At 35.1% G+C, this 23,683-nt stretch overlaps 1 protein-coding gene across 1 annotated transcript; it reads left to right on the forward strand.

Annotated features, from left to right (window-relative positions):
- Positions 1 to 8,560, forward strand: LOC114194947. Its single transcript, XM_028085350.1, has 3 exons — positions 1 to 312; positions 372 to 687; positions 8,436 to 8,560. Exons 1-3 carry the CDS (start codon positions 1 to 3, stop codon positions 8,558 to 8,560), a joined length of 753 nt encoding a protein of 250 aa, XP_027941151.1.
- The last annotated feature ends 15,123 nt before the right edge of the window (positions 8,561 to 23,683 follow it).

Consider the following 23,683-nt stretch of genomic DNA (forward strand, 5'->3'; position numbering starts at 1 on the left):
ATGGGAAATTGGAATGATGTGCTACCCTTGGTGGAGTTCACATACAATAATAGTTACCACTCTAGTATTGGCATGGCGCCCTATGAAGCATTGTATGGAAGAAGGTGTAGGACTCCATTATGCTGGTACCAGGATGGAGAATCTTTTGTACTTGGGCCTAAGTTTCTGAAACAGACGACTAGTAAAGTCAAATTGATTCAGGAACGGATGCGAGCAACTCAAAGTAGGCAGAAGTCTTATGTCGATAAGAGAAGACGACAATTCGAGTTTGAGGAAGGAGACCATGATTTCTCCGAGTTACTCCAACCACAGGTATTGGAAGAGTTCTTAAATCAAGGAAGTTGACTCCGAGATTTATAGGACCGTATCAGATTACACGGAGGATTGGAACAGCGACATATGAGATTGCCTTACCACCTCACCTAGCTAATTTGCACAATGTGTTCCATGTCTCACAATTGAGGAAATACATTGCAAGCCTAGACAACGTGTTAGAATCAGATAAGGTGCAAGTGCGAGAGGATCTGACCATGCCGGTTGGACCAACTCGTATACTAGATACTCAGATCAAGCAACTAAGAAGCAAGGAGATAAAGACGGTGAAGGTACTTTGGGATGAGACGACACAAGAGATGACGTGGGAGATGAAGGATGTCATGAGGAGGTCTTATCCTCACTTGTTTATTGGTAAGTCTCATTTTCGAGGACGAAAATTCTTTTGAGGTGGGGGGAATGTAAGACCCATGGAATTTAATTAAATTAATAATTAATTAATTAATAAATGCGGGAGGGAGGAACTTTAATGACATTACATGTTAATTGGTATGACATGGAAAAGTACTAGCTCAAATGGTTGAGAGTATATGGTTGTGTGTGAAAGGACTTGGGTTCGAGTCCTATGTTTGCCAATTTTGTGCTATTTATTTGCTATTATTTTGATAATATATTTGTGCCTAGTGAGTGATAGTATAATCATAGTATTTTGATATTTATCACTCAAGATGGGTTGGTTGGATGGTTGTGTATTGAATTGGCGTTGGTATGGTCGCGAGTTCAAACCTTGATGGATATAAAGTAGACTTTATTTTTTCTAAATTCAGCTTGGAGTGAATGTGAAAAGGTAGAGGGAACCCTAGTAGAAAGGGCAGCCCACTTTGTAATTATCATTGAATAGGTATTAAACCTATACTTTATTTAAATCTCCTGTAATTTAATTCAATTTTTATGATTTTGGATTTTTACAATTGTAAAGGTGAATTTTAGAATCTTTTGACTATTAATAGTATATTAATAATGTTAAAGTTTTGAAATTTCCGGTGTTTTTGGGAAATGGATTAATTAATAAATGAGGTATTTATTGTTGTCTTGTTTAATTATTTATTTTAAGTAATATCCTACAGGGATGTTAAATCCCTTGTTTGCAGTCTCACCCAGGCGAGGACTTGCTTGAGCGAGGGGTTCCTCTCGCCTGAGTGAGAGCCGTTTTGCTTGAGCGAGAATTGGGTCGGGACGTGCTCTAGTGTTGTTTCTTCTCTATTTTTTGTTGAACATCACATGTTTGATTTGATTACTTTGTTAAAGCATGAATTAGGTGAATATGCATGTAATATCTGATTGTATGGGCTAGAATTGATGACTTTGGTATGATCTTTCGAATGGAACATGATTGGATTGTTGGTTATAAATATTGGCATGAGATTGGTATGCATGATAACTTTATGTTTGGTTGGTGAGACATGATTTTGGCATGGTTTAGGACGTAATTCCATGAATCTCTTAGTGAGCTCTCATGGTGGCGCCTCATGGTTAGGACGTAATTCTATGACCCTCTTAGTGAGAGCTCATGGTGGTGCCTCATGGTTAGCACGTAATTCCATAATCCTTTTGGTGAGAGCTCATGGTGGTGCCTCATGGATAGGACGTAATTCCATGAACCTATTAATAAGGTCTCGTGCCTCAGTATATAATATATAATTGAGTAAGGATTCAAGTAAGGATTGCATCCTGAAACTCTGAAGAGTCAGTTAGTCTCATGTAGAACGTACTGACTCGAGTAGTGAGAGTAGCAGGAGGCCCTAGTCTTTGGCAGGATAATGGCCTTAGATGTTTGAAGGCTAACCTTGTACGTGGTAGGGTGAAACCCATTGGCAATGGCTTTGTAGAGCAGTAAAGGCCCTAGTCTTGTGGGTTTCTATCACATGCTTGACCTTTAATTTGTATGCTTAGTTGTATGATAAAAACCTTTTTACTCTAGCTTACCCTTTATGTTTGCTTGTGTGTTCTGTGTGTGGTTTTGTCCTTTTGTGATGATCATCAATTTATTGATATGAGCAAATGTGGGAACCCCTAGTGGTCATCAGGGTGATGGAAACTCCGTTGTGTAGTTATTCTTAGGTTGGATCCCCTACTCAGAGTACTCTTTAAGGCTGAGGCCTATGTGTTGTTCTTGCTCTATGAGCGTGTATTTTGGATAACTGTCAAAAAGTTTATTCTTATTCTTCTTTTGTTAACGGTATCGTGGTGTGCCTTAGTTTTATCTCCGTGTATTTTGGATGATTGTAAAGAGTGACACTTAAACTCCATGACAATGCTCATTACGTTATATCCTATGTGATGTTTCATTTAATTAAGTTTATTTATTGAATGGGACGTTATAGTAAGAATTCAATTTTTTTTTGAATTTTTTGATACATGTGTTTGGGAAGCCATAAAAATGGTTCTTTTGTTCCAATGCATGTTACAACTAACAATAAACAGGAAGAAAATTTTTTCTCTCTATTGACTGCTAAAGAATCTAGAAAAGCTCATTATTATGTTAAAGCAAGGAACATCATTATATCTACTCTCATTCTTAATGAACATGACAACCCTCTTTGGAAAGTTGAGAGAACCTGAGTTGAATTAAGTAGAAATAACAAAAAGAATGATCAAACCAACAATATTTTCTCCTATGAATATGGTAAGCCTAGTCATATTAGATTTGATTGTCTTGTTTTAGAAACTCACCCTTGTGAGGATAGAAAGAACAAAAAATTTTAAGAAAAAGAAAGCTCATGTTGCATGGGATGATTATGCATCTTTAATTAATGAGTCCAATACAAGTGGAGAAGATGCAAATTTGTGTTTGCTTACTGATTAAATGTCTGAAACTAGCAATTTAAGTAGCTTTTTCAAATATGAGTTTGTTAATGAAGGAGAAATTCTTGATGCCTTCAATGAAATGCATGAAGAATGAAAAAAGATATCCTATGAAAACAATAGAATGAAGGGAAACTAGATGGCTGGAAAATTGAGTCGAAAAACTAGAAGAAGAATATGAAAACCTTTAAACTAATTTAGAAGGTTTGGATATGATTTATAAATCCCTTTATGGTTGTTAAACTCAATTGAAAGAAACATTTTTGAATGTGAAACTCAATTGAACAAAAAATAGCAACTTAAAAATTTGAAAATATAACCTCAATGCCATTCTAGATTCTCAAAGGGATGTAAATGATAAAACTGATCTTGGATTTACTCAAGCTAGAAGGAATAGTGATAACATAGTTGTTGATACAATCAAATTAATACTACTTTACTATAGCAACTTTATTATTGTTAAGATAGTAGCCAATGAAATAGAAAAGGTAAATACAATAAAAATAATACAAGAAGGAAATAAACAAAATTGCAAAAAAAATTATAAAAGAGATAAAAACACTAATAAAGAAAATAGGTTGACTCCAATGTTTTTTCAAAATACAATTCACTTTTGATTATCTAAGGATTATCGTTCAATTAATATTGTCTTATATTTTCAAATTAATCAATGTAAATTCTAAATTAATTTGTCGGCATTCTCATTATTAACCAAAGTACATGTTCAATTAAAAGTAAGAACTTTGTAGATTAATCATAGTAAATTTAACCAAAATACATTCTCAATTAAATATTACTATGCCTTATCATGACTATTATTTTATCTTTTATATCAAGTAAAAAGATAAATAATCAAAGTACATTCTTGATTAATTCTTGTTAAAGTTTTCACCTTTAATCGAAGTACATTTTCAATTATTGGTAAAAACCAGTTCAATTACATGAAAGTTTTTAAATTTGATCAAAGTACATTTTCAATTAAAATTAAAAACCCTTCGACTCATATGATTGATATGTTATGTAGATTTAACACTGTGCTAACTTACTACAATGTAAAAATAATTACTTTTGCTTTATTAAAAAAAACATAGATAAAAATAAATCCCAACAAGAATGAAAAGAACAAACAAAGGCTTAACACTCAATGGGACGTAAATATAACATAAAAATAGAAGAGAATAGTAGAGAAGACGTGAAAGGAGAGGGAGAGGACGAAATTAGGTCCCCAGAGGGTTCCTAAGCTCCTCTAATGTGTTCCTATAACTCTCTTTATATATAAATTGGTTTGGGCTTTGTTTCTAGTTTTTTGGTAGCTATAATCTTCACCAATTATCTTCTAAATAACCAAATATCTTCAAAATATACTTGGTTGTTTGGAGATTTAAAAAGATAATTATTTAACAATATCAAATAAAATATCTAAAGATATATTTTCCCAGATTATATTTTATCATAAACATTATTGAATTATCAAAGTCGTTTTTATGAAAAAAAAATAGAGAAATTGCAAGGCCTAATTTTTGTTGCCCGTTGGATCTTCTTGGCTTAGCAAAATTTAGTTTGGCTAACCAAACTTCATTTATTTTAATGCTTTTCTTGTTTTCTTCATGCAGTGTTTGGCTTGGCGTTTTTGTGATTTTGAAATTTGCTATTATTTGCTTTATCTTTAAGGTGTCATAAAACTTTAATCAATTTATTTCCACACCGCCATGAGCTCAACTTAGCTGCAACTACACTAACAAACCTAAAAATATCCAAAGAACATTTATGCAACTATAACACTATTTTTATCATGATTTTATATCTCATGCTCAATAAATCCAATTATAACAAATTATAAGTAAACCAATCTTTTAAGCACAAAAATTGAATTAAAATTTAAAATTAAAGGTTATCTGAGAGTATAAATATGCAATCATCAAAATGAAATTCAGAAATTATAGAAAACCATCAATACTTCATTGAACAATCATCTCTTGTATCTTAGTTTCACTTCATTATAATCGATTATTAATTGATTACTATCTATATGTTCGAAAATAATCAATTTTCAATCAGTTATTAAATAAAATTTTATGATCATTGCAATTTGATGAGTGCATTTGCATGCATTCATTATGCATATTATGTTAGGTTTGGTATATGGTTATTGTGCTTAATTTTATTGTTTGGTTAAAATACCTTTTTGGTCCCCATTTTCGTCAAGTTTTTTCAAAGAAGTCCTAATTTTGGTTTTGTGTTCAAATAGGTCATAATTTTCGTCAATTTTGTTCAATTGATTCTTTTTTTTGCTAACACCGTTTAAATCATTAACGGCCATGAATGACTGCCACGTGTCATTTCGTGGTTTTTTTGAATTTTTTATTTAATTTTTATTTTTATTTTTTTAAATTTTTTCAAATTTTTTTAAATTTTTTATTTTTTTTTTTAATTTTTTAATTTTTTTTTAAATGTACATGTGTCAACCCAGTAGCGTGGCACGTGTCACTTCGTGGTTTTTTTGAATTTTTTTTTATTTTCTTTTAATTTTTTTTTTTATTTTTTTAAATGTCCACGTGACAGTCAATATTCTATATTCAATTTGGTTCCTATATTTGTTATTTTTGTTTAATTTAGTCCCAATTTTTGTTAACATTAACCAATTTGGGCCCTTTCCAAATTCAAACCAACTTTAATTTTTATATTAAAATTCACATTTTTTATTAAATATTTTTATATAATATATTAAAATTCACATCATTATAACTTTGATCACATCTTCGATAAAGACCAAATTGGTTAATGTTAACAAAAATTAGGACTAAATTGAACAAAAATAACAAATATAGGGACCAAATTGAATATAGAACATTGACTTTGACACGTGGCACGCTACTAGTTGACACGTGGCACACTACTGGTTGACACGTGGCACGCTACTCGGTTGACACGTGGACATTTAAATTTTTTTAAAAAAAATAAAACACAATTCAAAAAATTCAAAAAAACCATGAAGTGACACGTGGCATGCAACTGGGTTGACACGTGTACAGTTAAAAAAATTTAAAAAAACTTAAAAAAATTATAAAAAATTCAAAAAAAATTAAAAAAACCACGAAGTGACACGTGGCAGTCACTGTTCATGGTCGTTAATGATTTAAACGGTATTAGCAAAAAAGGACCCAATTGAACATAATTGACGAAAATTAGGACCTATTTGAACACAAAACCAAAATTAAGACTTATTTGAAAAAACTTGACGAAAATTGGGACCAAAAAGGTATTTTAACCTTATTGTTTTGACCAATATTTGCTCTAAGAAGGTAAAGAAGCTCTGAATGTGAAAATATGTTAAAATTAACTTGTTAAGCAAGCCTAGATGTTTTTTGGATATCCTAATGTGTGTTTATGCAATTGAATATCCTAATGTGTGTATAAAATTGATTCGTTTGTAGATTCACAATCCACAAACGAAATTCTTAGTACAAGATGACAAGCTAAGTCACCCCAAATTGGTGGAAAAGGGAGAATTTTGAAATACTACTCCTTTTCTTAAGTCCAAACAATTTATACGAATTAAATTGTTTGATGAGTGTATTAACTTGTCTAGTCTTAACAATATTGGATCATTTGATATTAAAAATATTGAATCATTTAATCTTAACATAAAGTATTCTTTCAGCTCCCAACTACTTTTGACTGACCTTTTTGAAGCATTCTTTTACTAAGCTCTTTCTGCCTGAAACAAATATTCGTTCATAAGCCATTTTTTTCTAACAACTGAGTATTCTTTGCCTAACAACCACTCTTGGCTAAAATGAAAAGATTGAATTTCTTTTGTGAAAATTTATCACACTTTTGCTTGCTAGAGGAGTGATAATGTTGTCGTTGACGCGATCAAATTAATACTACTAAACTATAGCAACGTCAGTATTGCTAAGATAGTAGTCAACAAAATAGAAAGGGTAAAGTAACCCAAAGTCGTCTCCCAACAAACACGAAATTGATTTTTAACAAGTTAGTTCTTATAAAATCTATACAAAATGGTTAGTCAAATAAAATAATAAAAATTTAAAAGGATTAAGATAAACAAGAAAGAAATAGAAATAATAGTAAAGAAAAATAGGTCGATTCCACTGCTTTTTCAAAATAGGATTCATCATTGGTTTCCTAAAGATTATTGTTATTGATTTCTTGTTTAAGACTTCAAATTAATCAATGTAACTTCTCAATTAATTTGTTGGTGTCCTTACTTTCAACCAAAGTAACTTCTCAATCAAATGCAAGAACTTTGTAGATTAATCTTAGTAAATTTAACCAAAGTAACTTCTCAATTAAATATTACTAATCCTAATCATATCCATTCTTTTACCTCTTATTTCTAGTAAAAAGCTAATTAACCAAAGTAACTTCTTGATTAATTCTAATCTGAGTTTTCACCTTTAATCAAAGTAACTTCTCAATTATTAGCAAAAACTCATTCAATCATATGAAAGTTTCTAAAATTAATCAAAGTAACTTCTCAATTAAAATTTAAAAACCCTTGGACTCATACGATTGTTATGTTATGTAGATTTAACACCGTGCTAACTTGCTACAATGTAAAAAATCATTACTTTTACTAAATTAAGAACCAAAAGATATAGATAAAAATAAATCTCAACAAGAATCAAAAGAACAAACAAATTAATTGATCTAACCTTAGAATCCAATTAAGAAATTACAATGGAATCAACCCAAGAAGTTTAGCCTTTCATGGATTGCAAAAAAAAAAAAATAAAAGAAAAAGAGAGAAAAAGGAAACAAAATTAGGCCCCCCTAAGGGTTCCTAAACTTCGAAGTCTTGAGCTTGTTCTTTCTGCTTCTCCCTTCGTCTCTTTATATAGGAATTGGACTTGGCTTTTTTGTTGCTAAAACCTTTCAAATATCTTTTAAAACAAAGATAAAGATAAATATTCAAAGATATTTGGAGAGATATAGACTATTTAACAAATATAGTTGGTTAATAATTTATGATATAATTAAATTAATTAATTATTTAAAGATATCTGATAAATTATCACCAAATAATATTTGTATTAATTTTCTAAATAACCCATTTTCAATCATGTAGTCCAATTTTGCAGAGACGTCCAAAAATATCAATATTTGCAGTTAAACCCCTTTCCTTTGACCAGTCTTTGACTTTTTAACTAGATTTGACTAACTTTTACCAGATTTGACCAACTTGACTATGCAATAGCAGACTAACACATGGCAAATCTTCTCTCTCCAGAATTAGGGTTTTTTTTCTCCTCCATGGATTGTTGCTGCCATAGGTGATGGTTCTGTGTGGCTGTTGAAACGTGATGGTGGCGCGCTCAGGTGCGAGAATGGTGATGGCGACCCTGGTTTGGTCACACCAGTGGTGTTGCACTGGCTTCCTGAATGGTGGTGGGCCTGATGGAGGCTAGGGTTTCAAGGAGAAGAAGCTAGGGTTAAAGATGATGATGTGGCAGCCTTCTATTAGTTAGGTTTTGTTTTATAGGATAGTGACACATGGCAACAGATGGTTGGACAAATTTGAAACTTAAGGATTGCCACATGGCAGTATCTAAGTGAATTGAGTTTAAGTGACAAAAGGGTGTAACTTAATAGAAATAGGGGTGCATAACAGGTTTTTAAGTGGTCCACTTGAAATAGAGGAATGTGTAAAATATAAACTTGGGTGCGGAAGTGATTTTTTCAGAACTTGCTAATTTCAGCCTTATTTAAAGGTGGGTTGTAACTTCAATCAATTTATTTTCCCACCTTTAAATGAGCTTAAAACTTAACTTCAACTGCATCAACAAACATTAAAATATCCAAAAATAATTTATGCAACTAAAAAACACTTTCTAAGACATTTTTATCACACAAGCTCAAATAGCTTAATTATCAAAATTGTCAATTAAATCACTCTTTAAGCACACAAATTCAATTAAATACTCAGAATTAAACATTAAATGAGGGCAAAAATACGCACTCATCAAGGAGACAATTGTTTGTTGATGTATGTGAGATTAAAGTACTCTTTCTTCTATTTTGCTAAGTCGAACACTAACAATGTTCTTCTTTGAAGTTTTTTGTTGGCCTAAAAGTGTGTCATATTTTCCTATACTTTCTTATTTAATGACTTTATATAGACTATTGAAGAAAGTAGCCATTGTAGAGTAGTTTTTGGTTGTTCAGCAGCTTCAACTCTTTTGAATGCCTTTCCCTTCACCAGAAGAGCTTGATAGTGATGAATACATTTAAAGCACACCATGTAGTAATAATTGTTCTTTCTTCATTTTCTAAATATCCCAATAATTGGATGTACTTATCTTCTTCTTGGGCAATACACATTTCATTGATTCATCTCAAACTACAATATTGTATAAAGTGGACAATTCTTCAAAAGTTGACCATTACTGTATACACTTGCTTAAGTCCGAACTCATTTAAGTTTGCATCCCACCTAAATCTGTATTTAGAAAGGAAAAAATTCTCGAATAAAGTTTCGAATGAATTTCTCATCAATTCTGTATTATTGAGCAATACTTCGTGTGGACTGCTGTATGGATTGCTCCAACAAAGAAATAATCTCTAGGTGCTAGCAATAATTTAGACGTAGACATTGACCTTTGTATTTTGTGCCTCCCTAACTGCTCATTTCTTGCAATGAGGTGATTTTTTTTCCAATAAATATAGGATTCATTATACGATCCCTTGTATTCCAGAATTATGAACTCTAATATTCCATAATTATATGACCCATAATAAACCTTTAGTCGCTTTAGATTTATTCAAAACTAGATTTCCTCACTAACTAATATAGTGTAGTGATTTACCAAGGATCAATCCTACGATAGGCAAATGAACTTCAAATGATTCTTGAACAAGCTTTGTGAACTGGAGGAAATTTCTATAAAATCTACTAAAACAAATGCTAAAATGGATTGAAAAGGGTATGGAAATGTATGTATACAAGGTGTTTGATGAAATTACTAAGAAAACTAAAATGCACGTAAAATGTTTGATGAAATGTCAATGTGCAACAATTTCTCCATACTCTAAATCTATATTCAAACTAATCCTAATATGCTTCTAATACACAAATTAGCTAAATGTAATGACTGAAAATGTCAAAGAAGGAATTATACGATGATGTAGGAGTGCAAAATGATGCAAATGACCCTTTATTGAATATAGAAACAAAAATCATGCAAAACGATTGAGTACAAATCAGATTCCCAATTTACGAACCGTAATCTAACGAGATTAGCGGTCTAACACGCAAATACAAAAATTGAACACAATAATCATGAAATTGATGTGAAAAGGGATCAAATACATCACGTATAGTATCACAATGGGGTTACGAATGGGAAACGAACACAAAACATATTAGAAAACATAAATCGAAAGGATAATCAAATGAAACAGTATGTGTGCGTGTATGTATAACTAAAATTCACAAATGCATAATCAATTGTTTGAGCATGTATGATTCTAATCATAAGACCTTTGATAAAGGTTAGATGTATCTGGAATTCAACTTGTTTTCAGATTGAATCCAGTAATTTTATGAATCAACAAGATTACACAATAAAAATTCATTCATGAATTAGTTTATGAGAGAAAAGAAACTGAGAAATGGAAAAAAAAATCAAAACAGAATATGAATACGAAAATTCATTCAGAAGTAATAGTGGAAACACGTTTACAATTGGTTGAATTGAAATGAAACTTACAAAAGCATAATGAGGAAAGATGTTGGTCCAATGCTTATTATGCAGTCACTGATCCAAGCACAATCCAAAATTGCAAAACAAGTGGAACCAGAGAAGAGAAAATGTGGTTCTGTAATGGTATTGTGTGGTAGTGTAGTTAAAGCATGATTGGTGATAGAACGTGGTACCCATGGTAGTGTAGTTACATGAATGAATATCAGTTTCGCAGCACCTAAACTGCCTTCAAAGGTTGTAGTTACTGCCTACAAAGGTTGTAGCTACTGCCAAAGTTTCCTCCTAACACTAAACTAACTACTAACTAGATTAACTAACTAACTCATCTTAACCAGCCAGTCCTTGAAGCAAGTCACCTAAGGTGTATCCTTGTGTCCATTGGAGCTCCTTCACCTCCTATAGCAAGTGATTCATCCAACTGAATGATAGCTCACAATTAATACTTCCTGTTCCACTCCTCATGTGCATCCTCCAAAGGTGATCTTTGGTTCCTTTCAATCCTTCATCTCAAAATCAACTCCCTTTTGTGCCTTTGGTGTTAGGAATGACCTTAAACCTTGCAAAACTATATTTTTTGGATTTAGAACCTTGAAAGCAAGTAAATAATTGCAAAAGTAAAACTAAAACCACAAAAACAACACTAACTATTTAAACCAATTAAAAATTGAATTTAATGTAGCATTGGACCAATTATTTGTCATTTAAAGGCTAGCATAAGTGTAATTGAGTGCTCCTAAGCTTTTCCCACATATGCAATGTCAATTGAATATAAAATGCAAAAAGTCAACTCTTTGTCAACTCTCAACAAAAAGTCAACTTTGTACCCTTTTCATGAAATTTGGCTGATTTGGATTCTTCTAATGGCTTTTTCTAATCACCTGAATGTTATCCTTGAACCTTTTATCTGCATTATACTCACAAAGATCAAAATTAATGTTAGTCACACTAAGACTGTCCCTAATGACTTTAAGCTAGACCACAAACTCTATTCTAAGTTTATTTATCTAAACTAAGATGTTATGACCCTATCTTATGATATATCATCTAGGCTATCTGAAAAGTACTTTTAAGAATTATACTAAAAATGCACTAAAAATTCCTCACTAAGCTACTTTTGTAAAACTAGTTTAAAAACCTTACTAAACTAAATCTAAGCTAAAATTCCTAGTTAACACTTAAACCTACGTAGGATCTCTTGTCCAACAACTTCACCTATCAAATCCCTTTCATCCCAACTTTGTCTTTGTCTCCCTCCTCCAATTCAAAATCGGTCACGATGCATAAGAAGTCCAAGAAGCTCTCCACGGGCGCCATTGTCGCAATCGTTGTCGGGTTAATCTCATTGCGGTGTTGTTGCTATGTCGTCAGCAAAATTGCCAAAGACTATTGCGGAGGCACGTGCTGTGCTGGTGGAGGCGGGGACGTCGTCGTCGAAGGAGGACATCACCAAGGGTTCAGCGGAGGCGGAAAGAAACAACCTAGTGTTCTTTGAAGGGGGATATACAGTTTCGATTTGGACAATTGGTTGAGGTCTTCGATAGAGATGTTGAGGAAGGGCAATGTGGGGTCTCCGTACAAGATGATGTTGGAGGAAGGGACGATGGTGGTGGTGAAGAGTTCAATATGTAAATGGAAATTTTAGGAAAGATTAAGCACGATAGTGTGGTGCCTCAGGTTGTTTTCTCTCCCTCACAGTAGCATATTCTTGTTCTTATCCAACACCTACCCAATTCCATTTCTGTTTGTTCATTTTTCTCTGCTCAAATGTGTTCATAGGTGATTATTGAACTCAAATGCAATGCAAATTGATTGTTATAGTTTAGGAACACCATACTTAGTTTGTTTTTGCCTTTCCGATTTTTCCTTGTGTTGATATGGAAATTGAATTCTTTGTTTGATAGAATTGACACAATTGTTGTGAAGTGTTTATTGTGTGATTAGCTTATCTACAAGCAGTGCTAGTGGGGTGCTCTCACCTAGCTTCCCCACTAATATCCAACTTCCAATACTCCCTTTAGGTCTAATTTTTAATGGAGTGTAAGAAGTTTAGTGTTGATTAGAAGAGTCGTAAATGTTTTTTTATTAATAGGAGAAAGAATGACCATAAGTATAGAAGCCAATTTTGTGCTGAAGCTGCAACATTATCTATTGAAGCACTCACAACTCGTAGTCTTTGCCCGTGAGTTGTTGAACCAGTGATCAAAACTCAGAAGCATCGCAGGTCCTCACCAACATAAGGCTCGATATGTAGGTTATTTTCACTATTTTCTTCGGAGTTTTATGCATCATCTTTATGCTGCTGCACTCCTTGCTCTGCTAGTAGCAATTCGGATCGAATCTCAGCTTCCCCATTGTATAAATATACGTATAAATATATGTATAAGGTGAAGTGTTATGTTATTTACATAATGGTGGGTTTTATAGCCAACAATAATTTGAACTTGGCAATGATGAATAATGAGTGGTGGTGAGACTTCCCAGAAAGAGGATTATATATTATTTAATGTTTGAGAAAAATGACAAAATTGGAAAAATGGTTGAATGAGTGTAGAAAATGGTAATGTTACTTACTGCAACTTAGCTACTACGTACGTGCATGGTTGAAGGGTTCTCTTTCGTTTTCATTAGGTCACTCACTCTCTCTATTGTTCTAAAATGACGGTGTGCCATTATATCATAAATATACATTATCTATTTCATTATATTTTCTTCAGTAATGATATTTTAACAACCAATTTTCACAACTTCTCTCACTACCTGATGTGGCAGTGAGAGATTTTAATTTTTTTAAAAAGGCCACATAATGGACGTGTCTGAAGGAAAGCGCTTACGCTATTTGGTAGAAAAACTCCCTTGGCATTGTAGTTAAGCCGCTTCTACTTCATTTCTCTCTGAACTTCTTCCTCTTCCATTGAAGGTCATCCCTTTCGCCTGTAACTGAAACCCCATTTTTGTTTTCGATTGCTTTAATTCCATTGTTGGCCAAAGTTGAGGTGGTGGAAGTGGTGTGGGTTGAGGGAGTCGCTGAAGCTGGGGGTGGGTAAATCCCGTACTGAATGTTGTTGACGTTGTGATTTCTGTTGGAAAGGCACCGTTTTTTTACTTGTGTTGTTATTGGTTTGATTCTTGGAGGAGCTGCATTTGGTCTCTGTTTTGAAGAAGTTTTTGCGCAGTAAGTTAATGATTCATTCCACATTTCTCTGTTTGGTTGGGATGGTGGGTTGTGATGTAGTTAGGATATTTTTTCTGAAAGGGGATTTCTGAATTGGTTTAGGGTTGATTTATATCAATGTTGAGTTATTTGGTTATTGTTGTGGAAGAAAGAAATGAGGTTACTTGTTGGGTTTAATTTTTGGTCCATTAGTGCGTTTTGGTTTTGGTTGTTTGTTATGTGTTATTGAGTTGGTTTTCTTCAAAGCGAAATAGCTGGAAAACGCAAAAGAAATGCGTCATCACAAAAATTGAAGGAGGATGGCTGATATCGCTGTCGTTAGGCGATCAAATTACCACTACTTTAGCAACTTCAGAATTGCCAGTTAGTAGTGAACAAAATAGTTAGGGTTAAGATAACCCTGAGTCGTCTCACAATGAATACGTAATTGATCTCAAATATTTGATTCTTAAAAATGCAATTAAAACTAGCAACTATAAAAATAGGGGTATTTTGATGTGCAAAGAAAATGACACGGAAGATTGTAAACACAATAATAGTAAATAGGTCAATTCCACTGCTTTTTCTAAATAAGATTCTTCATTGGTTATCTAGAGATTATTGTTAAATTAATTATTGTTGTTGATTTACAAATCAATCAATGTAAAGACTCAATTCATTTGTTGGCATCCTCACTTTTAATCAAAGTACAGTCTCAATTAAAATTGAAAATTGTTAGATTGTCCATAGTAAATTCAATCAAAGTACAGTCTCAATTAATTTTACTATGCCTAATCATGTCTATTCCTTTGTTTCTTTACCAAATAGAAAACTTAATTAATCAAAGTAAAGTCTTGACTAATTTTAGTTAAAGTAATTACCTCTAATCAAATTAAAATCTCAATTATTGGCAAAAACTTATCTAATCAAATGAAAGTTTCTAAACAAAATCAAAGTAAAGTCTCAATTTAATTTAAAAACCTTTTAACTCATATGATTAGCATGCATGTAGATTTAAAATCATTATTTTCTATTCGATTAAGAAGCAAAGGACATAGATAAACAAAAACCACAACAATAATCAAAATAACAAACACATAAATTCATTTAACCTCAGAATCCATTTAAGAAATTACAGTGGAATCAATCCTAAAAGCTTAGCCCTCCATGGCTTTGATGGAATACATGATGAAATGAAGGAAAGAAAATAAAAGAAAGAATGAGAGATGTGGTGGAGACGGTATCTTCCAAAACCAGAGAATTCTAAGTGTTAAAGCTGTCTCAGTTGTAAACTGTAAGTCGTCCCGCTTCTGCTCCCTTAAGTCTTTTTATATAGGCTTCCACTGGACTTTGGGCTTTATCTGTCAGTTGCTAAAATCTTTTATTTTTATTTAATTAATTAGCAACTTAATTGCTGTCCAATTTCCAATTCTGCCCCTCTCATTTAACCATATTTGCAGTTTTGACCAGAGTTGACTGCTGACTTTGACCAGTTGACCAGAGTTGACTAGTTGACCAGAGTTGACCAGTTTGACTGTCCTATCAGATGCCGACACGTGGCGCAGAGTACTCTCTCTCCAGAATTAGGGTTTGCTGCTCCTTCCTCCTTCCTCTCTTGGCTGCGCAGGTGCGAATCTGTTGGTGGTGGTGCGTAGAGCTGCGATGGAGGCGAGAACGATGCAGGTGCGGTGGAACGTGCCTGGTTCAGGTGGTGTGCGATGGCTGCGGAAGCTGCTGCCATGGTTGTGCGCGAGGAAGAAGAACTCGCGGTGGCCGTGAATCTGAAGGTGGATTCGAGGCTGGTGCAGGTGCGGTGGAACGCTACCGTGACAGGTGGTTCTGCTTGCGTGGATGATGCGCTGCGGATTGGTGGTGGCCGGCGAGATTGGCTTTTTCTGGCGTGAAGGTGGTGACGAAAAATGGCTGGTACAGGTGCTGGGGGCTCGCAGTGGTCGGAAACGGCGGCGGCTGCCGTGGTGGTTGATGGTGGCGGCTAGGGTTTGAGGAAAATTAGGGTTAGGGTTTCATGAGTGAGATGGAGGAGATGATGACGTGGCAAGATCTGAGTGGTCAATTGGGTGAGTGGAGGATTATGACACGTGGCTTGTTCTGGTTGGCTAATTTTAAGAGGTGGGGATTGCCACATGGCATGATCTGGTTGAGTGGAGTTTAAGTGGTAGGAGGGGTGCAACTTAGTGAAAACTAGGGGTACAGAACAGGTTTTTGTGGTCCACTTGAGGGAGGAGTGTACAAATAAAAACTGGGGGTGCATTTAGCTCCTGATTTATTCTTTTCCAGAATTTCTTGATTTTGGACTTATTTTGTAACTTTGAATATTTCAAAATCACACTATTAATTGACCAAAAATAAATTCCAGCTGCATTAACAAACGTTAAAATATCCAATAATATTTTATGCAACTAAAATCAATTTTTACGCCACTTTTACCAAACTTACTCAATAAATCCAATAATCACAAATCCTAATTAAATCAATCTTTAAGTACAGAAAATTCAATTAAATCCCCAAATTTAAATATTAAATGAGGGCAAAAATTTAAACTCATCACACACCCACACTTATCCTTTTGCACTCCTGGGCAAAATTGAACAATTTCAAAACTTTATTCTGAGGTCTTTTATTCCATATTTTCAGTGGATTAAAGAAATGAATACCAATGGAAACAGATCAAACTTCTAGAAATCATGTTGTCATGCACAAACAAATGGATAAAATTCTGTTTTTTCACACATGAGTTAATCTTTTGAGTTTACAAGATAATCAAATATGAAAGAGAAACACTCAAGTTAAATATATATTTTCTCACCAAGATTCGCTCAAGTGTTTTAGCTTGTGTTTTCACTCAAAATACCCATGCAAGTAAACACTCTCAATGCTTAGCAAGACTCTAATATTCACAGCTTTCAGAAAACATGCATTCAAAAATCATGAGGACTTTTCACAGGTTATAATGAGGCCAAGGCAAAGGTAGGAAAAACTTTAGGATTTGTGTGTTTTTGAAATAGTAAGGAAGAAAGAGTTATGGAGCATAGTTTCTAAAACAATCCTTACTTCTCTCTTTTTTTTCTTTTATCCTTTGTTGCTCTTTTTTAGACAGCAATCATTTTTCATTTCAACACTCTGTCATCAACAATTATTTTCCTATTTGCCATTTTTACAACTTTGTGGGGGAAATACTCACCCTCACACTTTATTCCTCAATCAATCTCAGCATAATCCACTAGCTCCTTCTTTTTCCCTAAGGTAAGGAAAAACATGGTCTTTTTCTTTTTAAGGTTTAGCAATATGCTCAAAACAAGAAAAAGAGGTTTAAGCTCAAGGGGCTACTAAGGGATCAATGTTATGGTTAGCTTATTTGGCCAAGTAGCTAAAAACAAGAAATGCCTCAGTCATATCAAATCATGCATGTTCACCTAAGATGCAAAACAACAGAATCAAGCTAAACATTTGAGTACCGACAAGACATGAGCAAATCACACAAGAAAAATAGGAATGACACATGGTAGTTTATCCTTACAATAAAGCTCAAAACTCACAAGGTCAAAAACTTTTTCACAAAAGATTTATTCCAGAAACTCTCAAATCAACTCAATCAGTAAATCACAGAAACAATTCATTCATAGCACATGACTCTTATTTTCCCAGAATTATGATTGTTCCAATTAGTAAATCAAATCCAAAAATCCAATGTCAATATGTTTTATTGAAAACAAAAACTTCTTCCTTTTTTTTTAAAATAAAAACAAACAGAAAACAAAATTAGAAAAGGAAAAACAAAACAAATAGAAAACAAAAACAGAAAAGGGGGAAATCTCCCCACACCCCCACACTTTATCCATGCATTGTCCTCAATGTATTCAATATGTAAAAAATGCAAAGAAAAAGTATGAAGTGTACTTACCTCCTCAAGGTGGAAGGTATGAGGGAGAAGTCAAGTTCATCTCATCCATTGTCTTGTTCAACATATCTTGATTTTCATTGAATATCCGAAGACGATGCCCATTAACTTTAAAAGTTCTTGCTGAAGATTCTTCCTTGATCTCCACTGCTCCATAAGGGAAGACTTCTGTAACAATGTATGGTCCTTCCCAAGTAGAACGCAACTTACCACTCATGTGACCAAGCTTGGATTTGTATAGTAACACCTTCTGGCCTACCTTGAAATCCTTTCTAGCCACAAGCTTTTGGTCATGGAACTTCTTGGTTTTCTCTTTGTAGAACTTTGAATTTTCATAGGCTGCAAGCCTAATCTCCTCTAGTTCTTGCAACTGAAGTTTTTGCTCATTTCCTGCTTCTTCTAAATCCAAGTTGCATGCTTTCACGGCCCAATAGGCTCGATGTTCAATCTCCACAGGTAGATGACAAGCCTTTCCAAAAACCACCCTGAAAGGTGACATACCTATAGGAGTTTTGTAGGTTGTCTTGTGTGCCCAAAGTGCTTCATCCAATCTTGTGGCCCAATCCTTTCGACTAGGCTTCACTACTTTCTCTAGTATCTTTTTAATCTCCCTGTTAGAGATCTCTGCTTGCCCATTAGTTTGGGGGTGATATGGTGTAGCAATGCGATGTGTCACCCCATACTTCTTCAACATGTTCTCAAGTAGCCTATTACAGAAATGAGTCCCCTGATCACTGATGATGGCTCGTGGTATCCCAAATCTGCAGAAAATGTTAGACCTGACAAAACTCATAACAACTCGAGAATCATTAGTCCTTGTAGCTATGGCCTCCACCCATTTGGAGACATAGTCTACAGCAAGCAAAATATAAGAAAACCCAAAAGAAGGAGGAAAAGGACCCATAAAATCAATACCCCAAATATCAAATACCTCACAATATAGCATGGGTTGTTGAGGCATTTCATCCCTTCTTGTAATGGACCTGGCTGCCCTTTGGCACTGCTCACAATTTTCATATACCCTCTGTGCGTCTTTAAAAATAGTAGGCCAATATAATCCACAATCCAACACCTTCCTACCTGTTCTTTGTGTGCCATAATGTCCACCAAAAGGAGACGAATGACAGAACTCAAGCACATGAGGTATCTCGATATCTGGAACACACCTCCTTATGACTTGGTCACTACCGATGCGCCATAAGATTGGGTCTTCCCAAATGTAGTATTTTGCCTCACTTTTTAGCTTGATTCTTTCATATTTGGAGAAGGAAGGAGGTATAGCAGAAACAACCAAATAATTAACAATGTCAGCAAACCAAGGTTCAGGAAACATACCTTTCACAGCAGTCAATGCTAGGAGGACTTCATCAGGAAAGTCATCCTTAATAGGAATGTTATCTTCTCCATTTTCAATCCTGCTAAGATGATCGGCTACTAAGTTATGTGCTCTACTTCTGTCTAGAATCTCAATGTCAAACTCTTGGAGCAGTAACATCCATCTGATCAACCTTGGTTTTGAATCTGCTTTCTTCAGAAGGAATTTTAATGCTGCATGATCAGTATAAACAATTACCTTGGAACCAAGTATATACGGTCTGAATTTGTCCAAGGCAAACACAACAGCCAATAATTCCTTCTCAGTCGTGGTATAGTTAGCCTGCGCTATGTCCAACGTTCTGGAAGCATAATATATCACATGTGATAGCTTCCCATCTTTTTGTGCAAGCACCACTCCTACTGCAAAGTTTGATGCATCACACATCAACTCAAACGGTAATGTCCAGTCAGGTGGCTGGATGATAGGAGTGGTGGTAAGCGCCTTTTTCAATGTATCAAACGCATCTTTGCACCTCTCTCCAAAGTCAAATACTACATCCTTTTGCAACAAGTTGGAGAGAGGGTTGGCTATCTTGCTGAAGTCCTTGATAAACCTCCTGTAAAATCCTGCATGTCCAAGAAAAGATCGAACCTCTTTCACAGAAGAGGGGTAAGGCAATTGTGAAATAATATCAATTTTAGCAGGATCTACAGATATACCATTCTTGGAAACAACGTGACCTAAAACTATACCTTGTTCCATCATAAAATGACATTTTTCAAAATTTAGAACAAGGTTAGTTTCTTCACATCTATCCAAGACTCTAGCAAGATTAGACAAGCAGTGATCAAAAGATGAACCATATACACTAAAATCATCCATAAAAACCTCAATACAATGCTCCAACAAATCTGTAAAAATACTCATCATACATCGCTGAAATGTTCCAGGAGCATTGCAAAGGCCAAATGGCATTTTGCTATAAGCATATGTACCGAATGGACAAGTAAAAGTAGTCTTATGTTGATCCTCTGGGGCAATACAAATCTGAAAATACCCAGAGAATCCATCAAGAAAACAGTAATGAGACTTACCTGCCAATCGATCTAACATCTGGTCCATGAATGGTAAAGGAAAGTGGTCCTTCCTGGTGGCCTGGTTTAGTCTTCTATAATCAATGCAGACCCTCCAGCTATTCTGAATACGAGTAGGAATCAACTCGTTCTTCTCATTCTTGACCACGGTGATCCCAGATTTCTTGGGGACCACATGTACAGGACTCACCCAAGTGCTGTCAGAAATGAGATATATAATACCTGCTTGTAGCAACTTGGTGACTTCCTTCTTCACAACCTCCATCAGTTGAGGATTCAGTCTCCTCTGAGGTTGCCTCACTAGCTTAGCATCCTCCTCCAAGAGTATTCTGTGCATGCAGAAAGAAGGACTAATACTAGGAATATCTGCCAAAGTCCAGCCTATTGCTCGCTTGTGATCTTTGATAACCTGCAATAGCTTTTGTTCCTGCTCGTCAGTAAGCAAGGCAGATATAATAACAGGTAGTTTCCCATCCCTCTCAAGATAAACATATTTCAAATGAGATGGTAAAGATTTCAACTCCAAAGTGGGTGGCTGTTCCACAGATGGCAACATTTTATTGCCTAAGGTAATTTCAGCCACCTCAACATCACACTTGGACGCCACAGAGGTATCAAATAGTGACACCGTGTCCTCAACATCACCTGTTTTAAAATTTTCTCTTTCGTCTAAAATTGAGCCTGAAATATTCGAAAGAGAAAAATCCAAAGAAGAAGAAAAACCAGATAAAGCGTCCAAAAGTCCAAAAGCATAATTGTTTACTACATTACACAATAAATCAATACAAAACAAAGAATGGTCTTCAATTGGGTGCTTCATGGCTTCTAGCACGTTGAACTGCACCTTCTCATCTCCTATCTCCATAGTCAAGGATCCTGCATGCACGTCTATCTTGGTACGTGCTGTCATCATGAATGGTCTTCCCAAGATGATTGTGGTTGAACTCATTCCTTCATCATCCTTCATATCCAAGATGTAGAAATCTGCAGGAAAAATTAACTTGTCCACACGGACAAGCACATCTTCTAGCACACCTGCAGGGTTAACTGTGCTACGGTTGGCCAATTGAATGACCACACCAGTAGACTTAAGAGGTCCAAGATGAAGTGAAGTAAAAACAGATAAAGGCATTACATTAATGGAAGCTCCTAAATCTAACATAGCATTGTCAAACTTAGTACTTCCTATAATGCAGGGAACAGAAAACATACCTGGATCCTTACACTTTTGTGGCATTCTGACTGCAGGCTTCTTGATTAAGCTAGAGACGTTTCTTCCCATGTTCACTACCTCTTTGTCCATAATACGCCTTTTATGTGTACATAATTCTTTGAGAAACTTGGCGTATTTAGGAATTTGTCTCACAGCATCCAACAAAGGGATGTTTATCTCCACTTTTTTGTAAGTATTTAGGATTTCTTTGTCTAGCTCCTCCATCTTTTTAGTTTTTGGTTTCGAACGGTTTGGATAGGGAGGAGGAGGAGAATAAGGAGAAGAATTTTCAGAGGAAGTATTAGGAGATACCAACCTGGAGTTATCACTGGGTGCAGGCATTTCAGATGTTGCTTGTGTTGCTTCATCTGATCTTCCTCTTTTATCATTAGGTACAACTTCATTGTCCTTATCTTCATCTTCTTGGGTATCCCTAAGGCCTTGTATTTGCTTACCCGATCTTAAAGTAATAGCACTTACATTTCTCGGGTTGATTACAGTTTGTGCAGGCAAATTGCTTGAGCCTTGTTGAGACTTCATCTGATTTAACTCATTTGCCATTTGTCCAATCTGGTTCTGCAAGTTTTGATTGGTTGCTTCCATTGTCTGTTTCAACTCATTGATTTGTCCTTTCATCATATCAGCCATCATTTTCATCATTGCCTCCATGTTTGAATCACCAGAGGTTGCCGCTGGTTGTGGTTGTTGCCTCTGTTGAGGTGGAACATAGACTTGTTGGTGTTAAGGTTGTTGATTTCCCCATTTCTGGCTGGGATATTCCTTCCAATCTGGGTTGTACTTGTTGGAGGACAGATCATGGTTGTATTGCTGCCAAGGTGGTCTATTATTGCCATAGATGTTTGCAGCATATGCTTGAGGTTGTTCATTGTCTAACGTCCCTGTCTCTTTTAACATAGAACAAGCCTCTGTAGGATGATTAGTAGAAGCACAAATTCCACATAAAGTAGAAGGGATAGGCTTTTTCTGTAAGTCTGCAAGGTCCTTACCATTGCCGCTAAGTCATCCAACTTCCCTTCTAATTTCTTGTGATCTGCAACATATGAAGCTTCTACTCCATGGGTTCCCTTCAATAGAGTTATAGAATTACTCCTTGTGGAAAATTGTTGATGGTTCGACGCCATAGTTTCAATCAATTGTCTTGCATTTGTTGGCGTTTTGTCCACCAATGACCCTCCACTTGCAGCATCTATCATTTGTCTATCCATGATACTCAATCCCTCATAAAAGTACTGAATGAGGAGATGCTCGTTTATTTGGTGATGAGGACAGGAAGCACATAACTTTTTGAATCTTTCCCAATACTCGTGAAGACTTTCTCTTTCTTGTTGTCTTATCCCATAGATATCTTTGCGAATAGCAGCAACTCTAGATGCTGGAAAAAACTTTTAAAGAAATAATCTTTTCAGAGTCTCCCAAGTATTGATGGATCCTGGCGGAAGGCAGTATAACCAATTCTTAGCGGCATCTTGCAATGAGAATGGGAAAGCCTTAAGCTTGATATGTTCCTCTGTTACTGTTGTAGGTCTCATGGATGAACAAACAACATGAAATTCCTTCAAATGATGGTACGGGTCTTCTCCTGCTAATCCATGGAATTTGGGTAAAAGATGGATTAACCCAGACTTAAGCTCACATTCTCCATCTGGATATTGGATGCACATGTTTTGTGTAATTGCTGCATCCGGTGAAGCCAACTCTCTTATTATTCTTTCTTCCATTCTATCTTCTTGAATTTCTGGTTCAGGTGATGGATCAGAAGATATGTTAATCACCGGAGGTGATTCTAGCGGTACACTTTCAGTGGTAGGTTCAGATGATGATGATGCTCCTTCAATAGAACACCTGAGTTCAAGTCTCCTACGTGATTTACGCAAGTTCCTTTCAAGTTCTGAATCAAGTTGATAAAATTGACCCGGATTGGCCCGAGTCATGCACTATGCAAGTCCACCTGAAAGTGTTTCCCTGTGTGTTTTTTTTCTTCCTATTCTTGTTTTGGAGAAATATTTCAAGAAAGAATGAGTTAAGATGTCGTTGGGTCTCCTCCCAGGAAAGAGAGGTGCGTCACAGTGGAATCAATCCTGAAAGCTTTGACCACTACTTTA

Source organism: Vigna unguiculata, chromosome 8 (assembly GCF_004118075.2).
Source record: "Vigna unguiculata cultivar IT97K-499-35 chromosome 8, ASM411807v1, whole genome shotgun sequence".
Classification (NCBI taxonomy): Eukaryota; Viridiplantae; Streptophyta; class Magnoliopsida; order Fabales; family Fabaceae; genus Vigna; species Vigna unguiculata.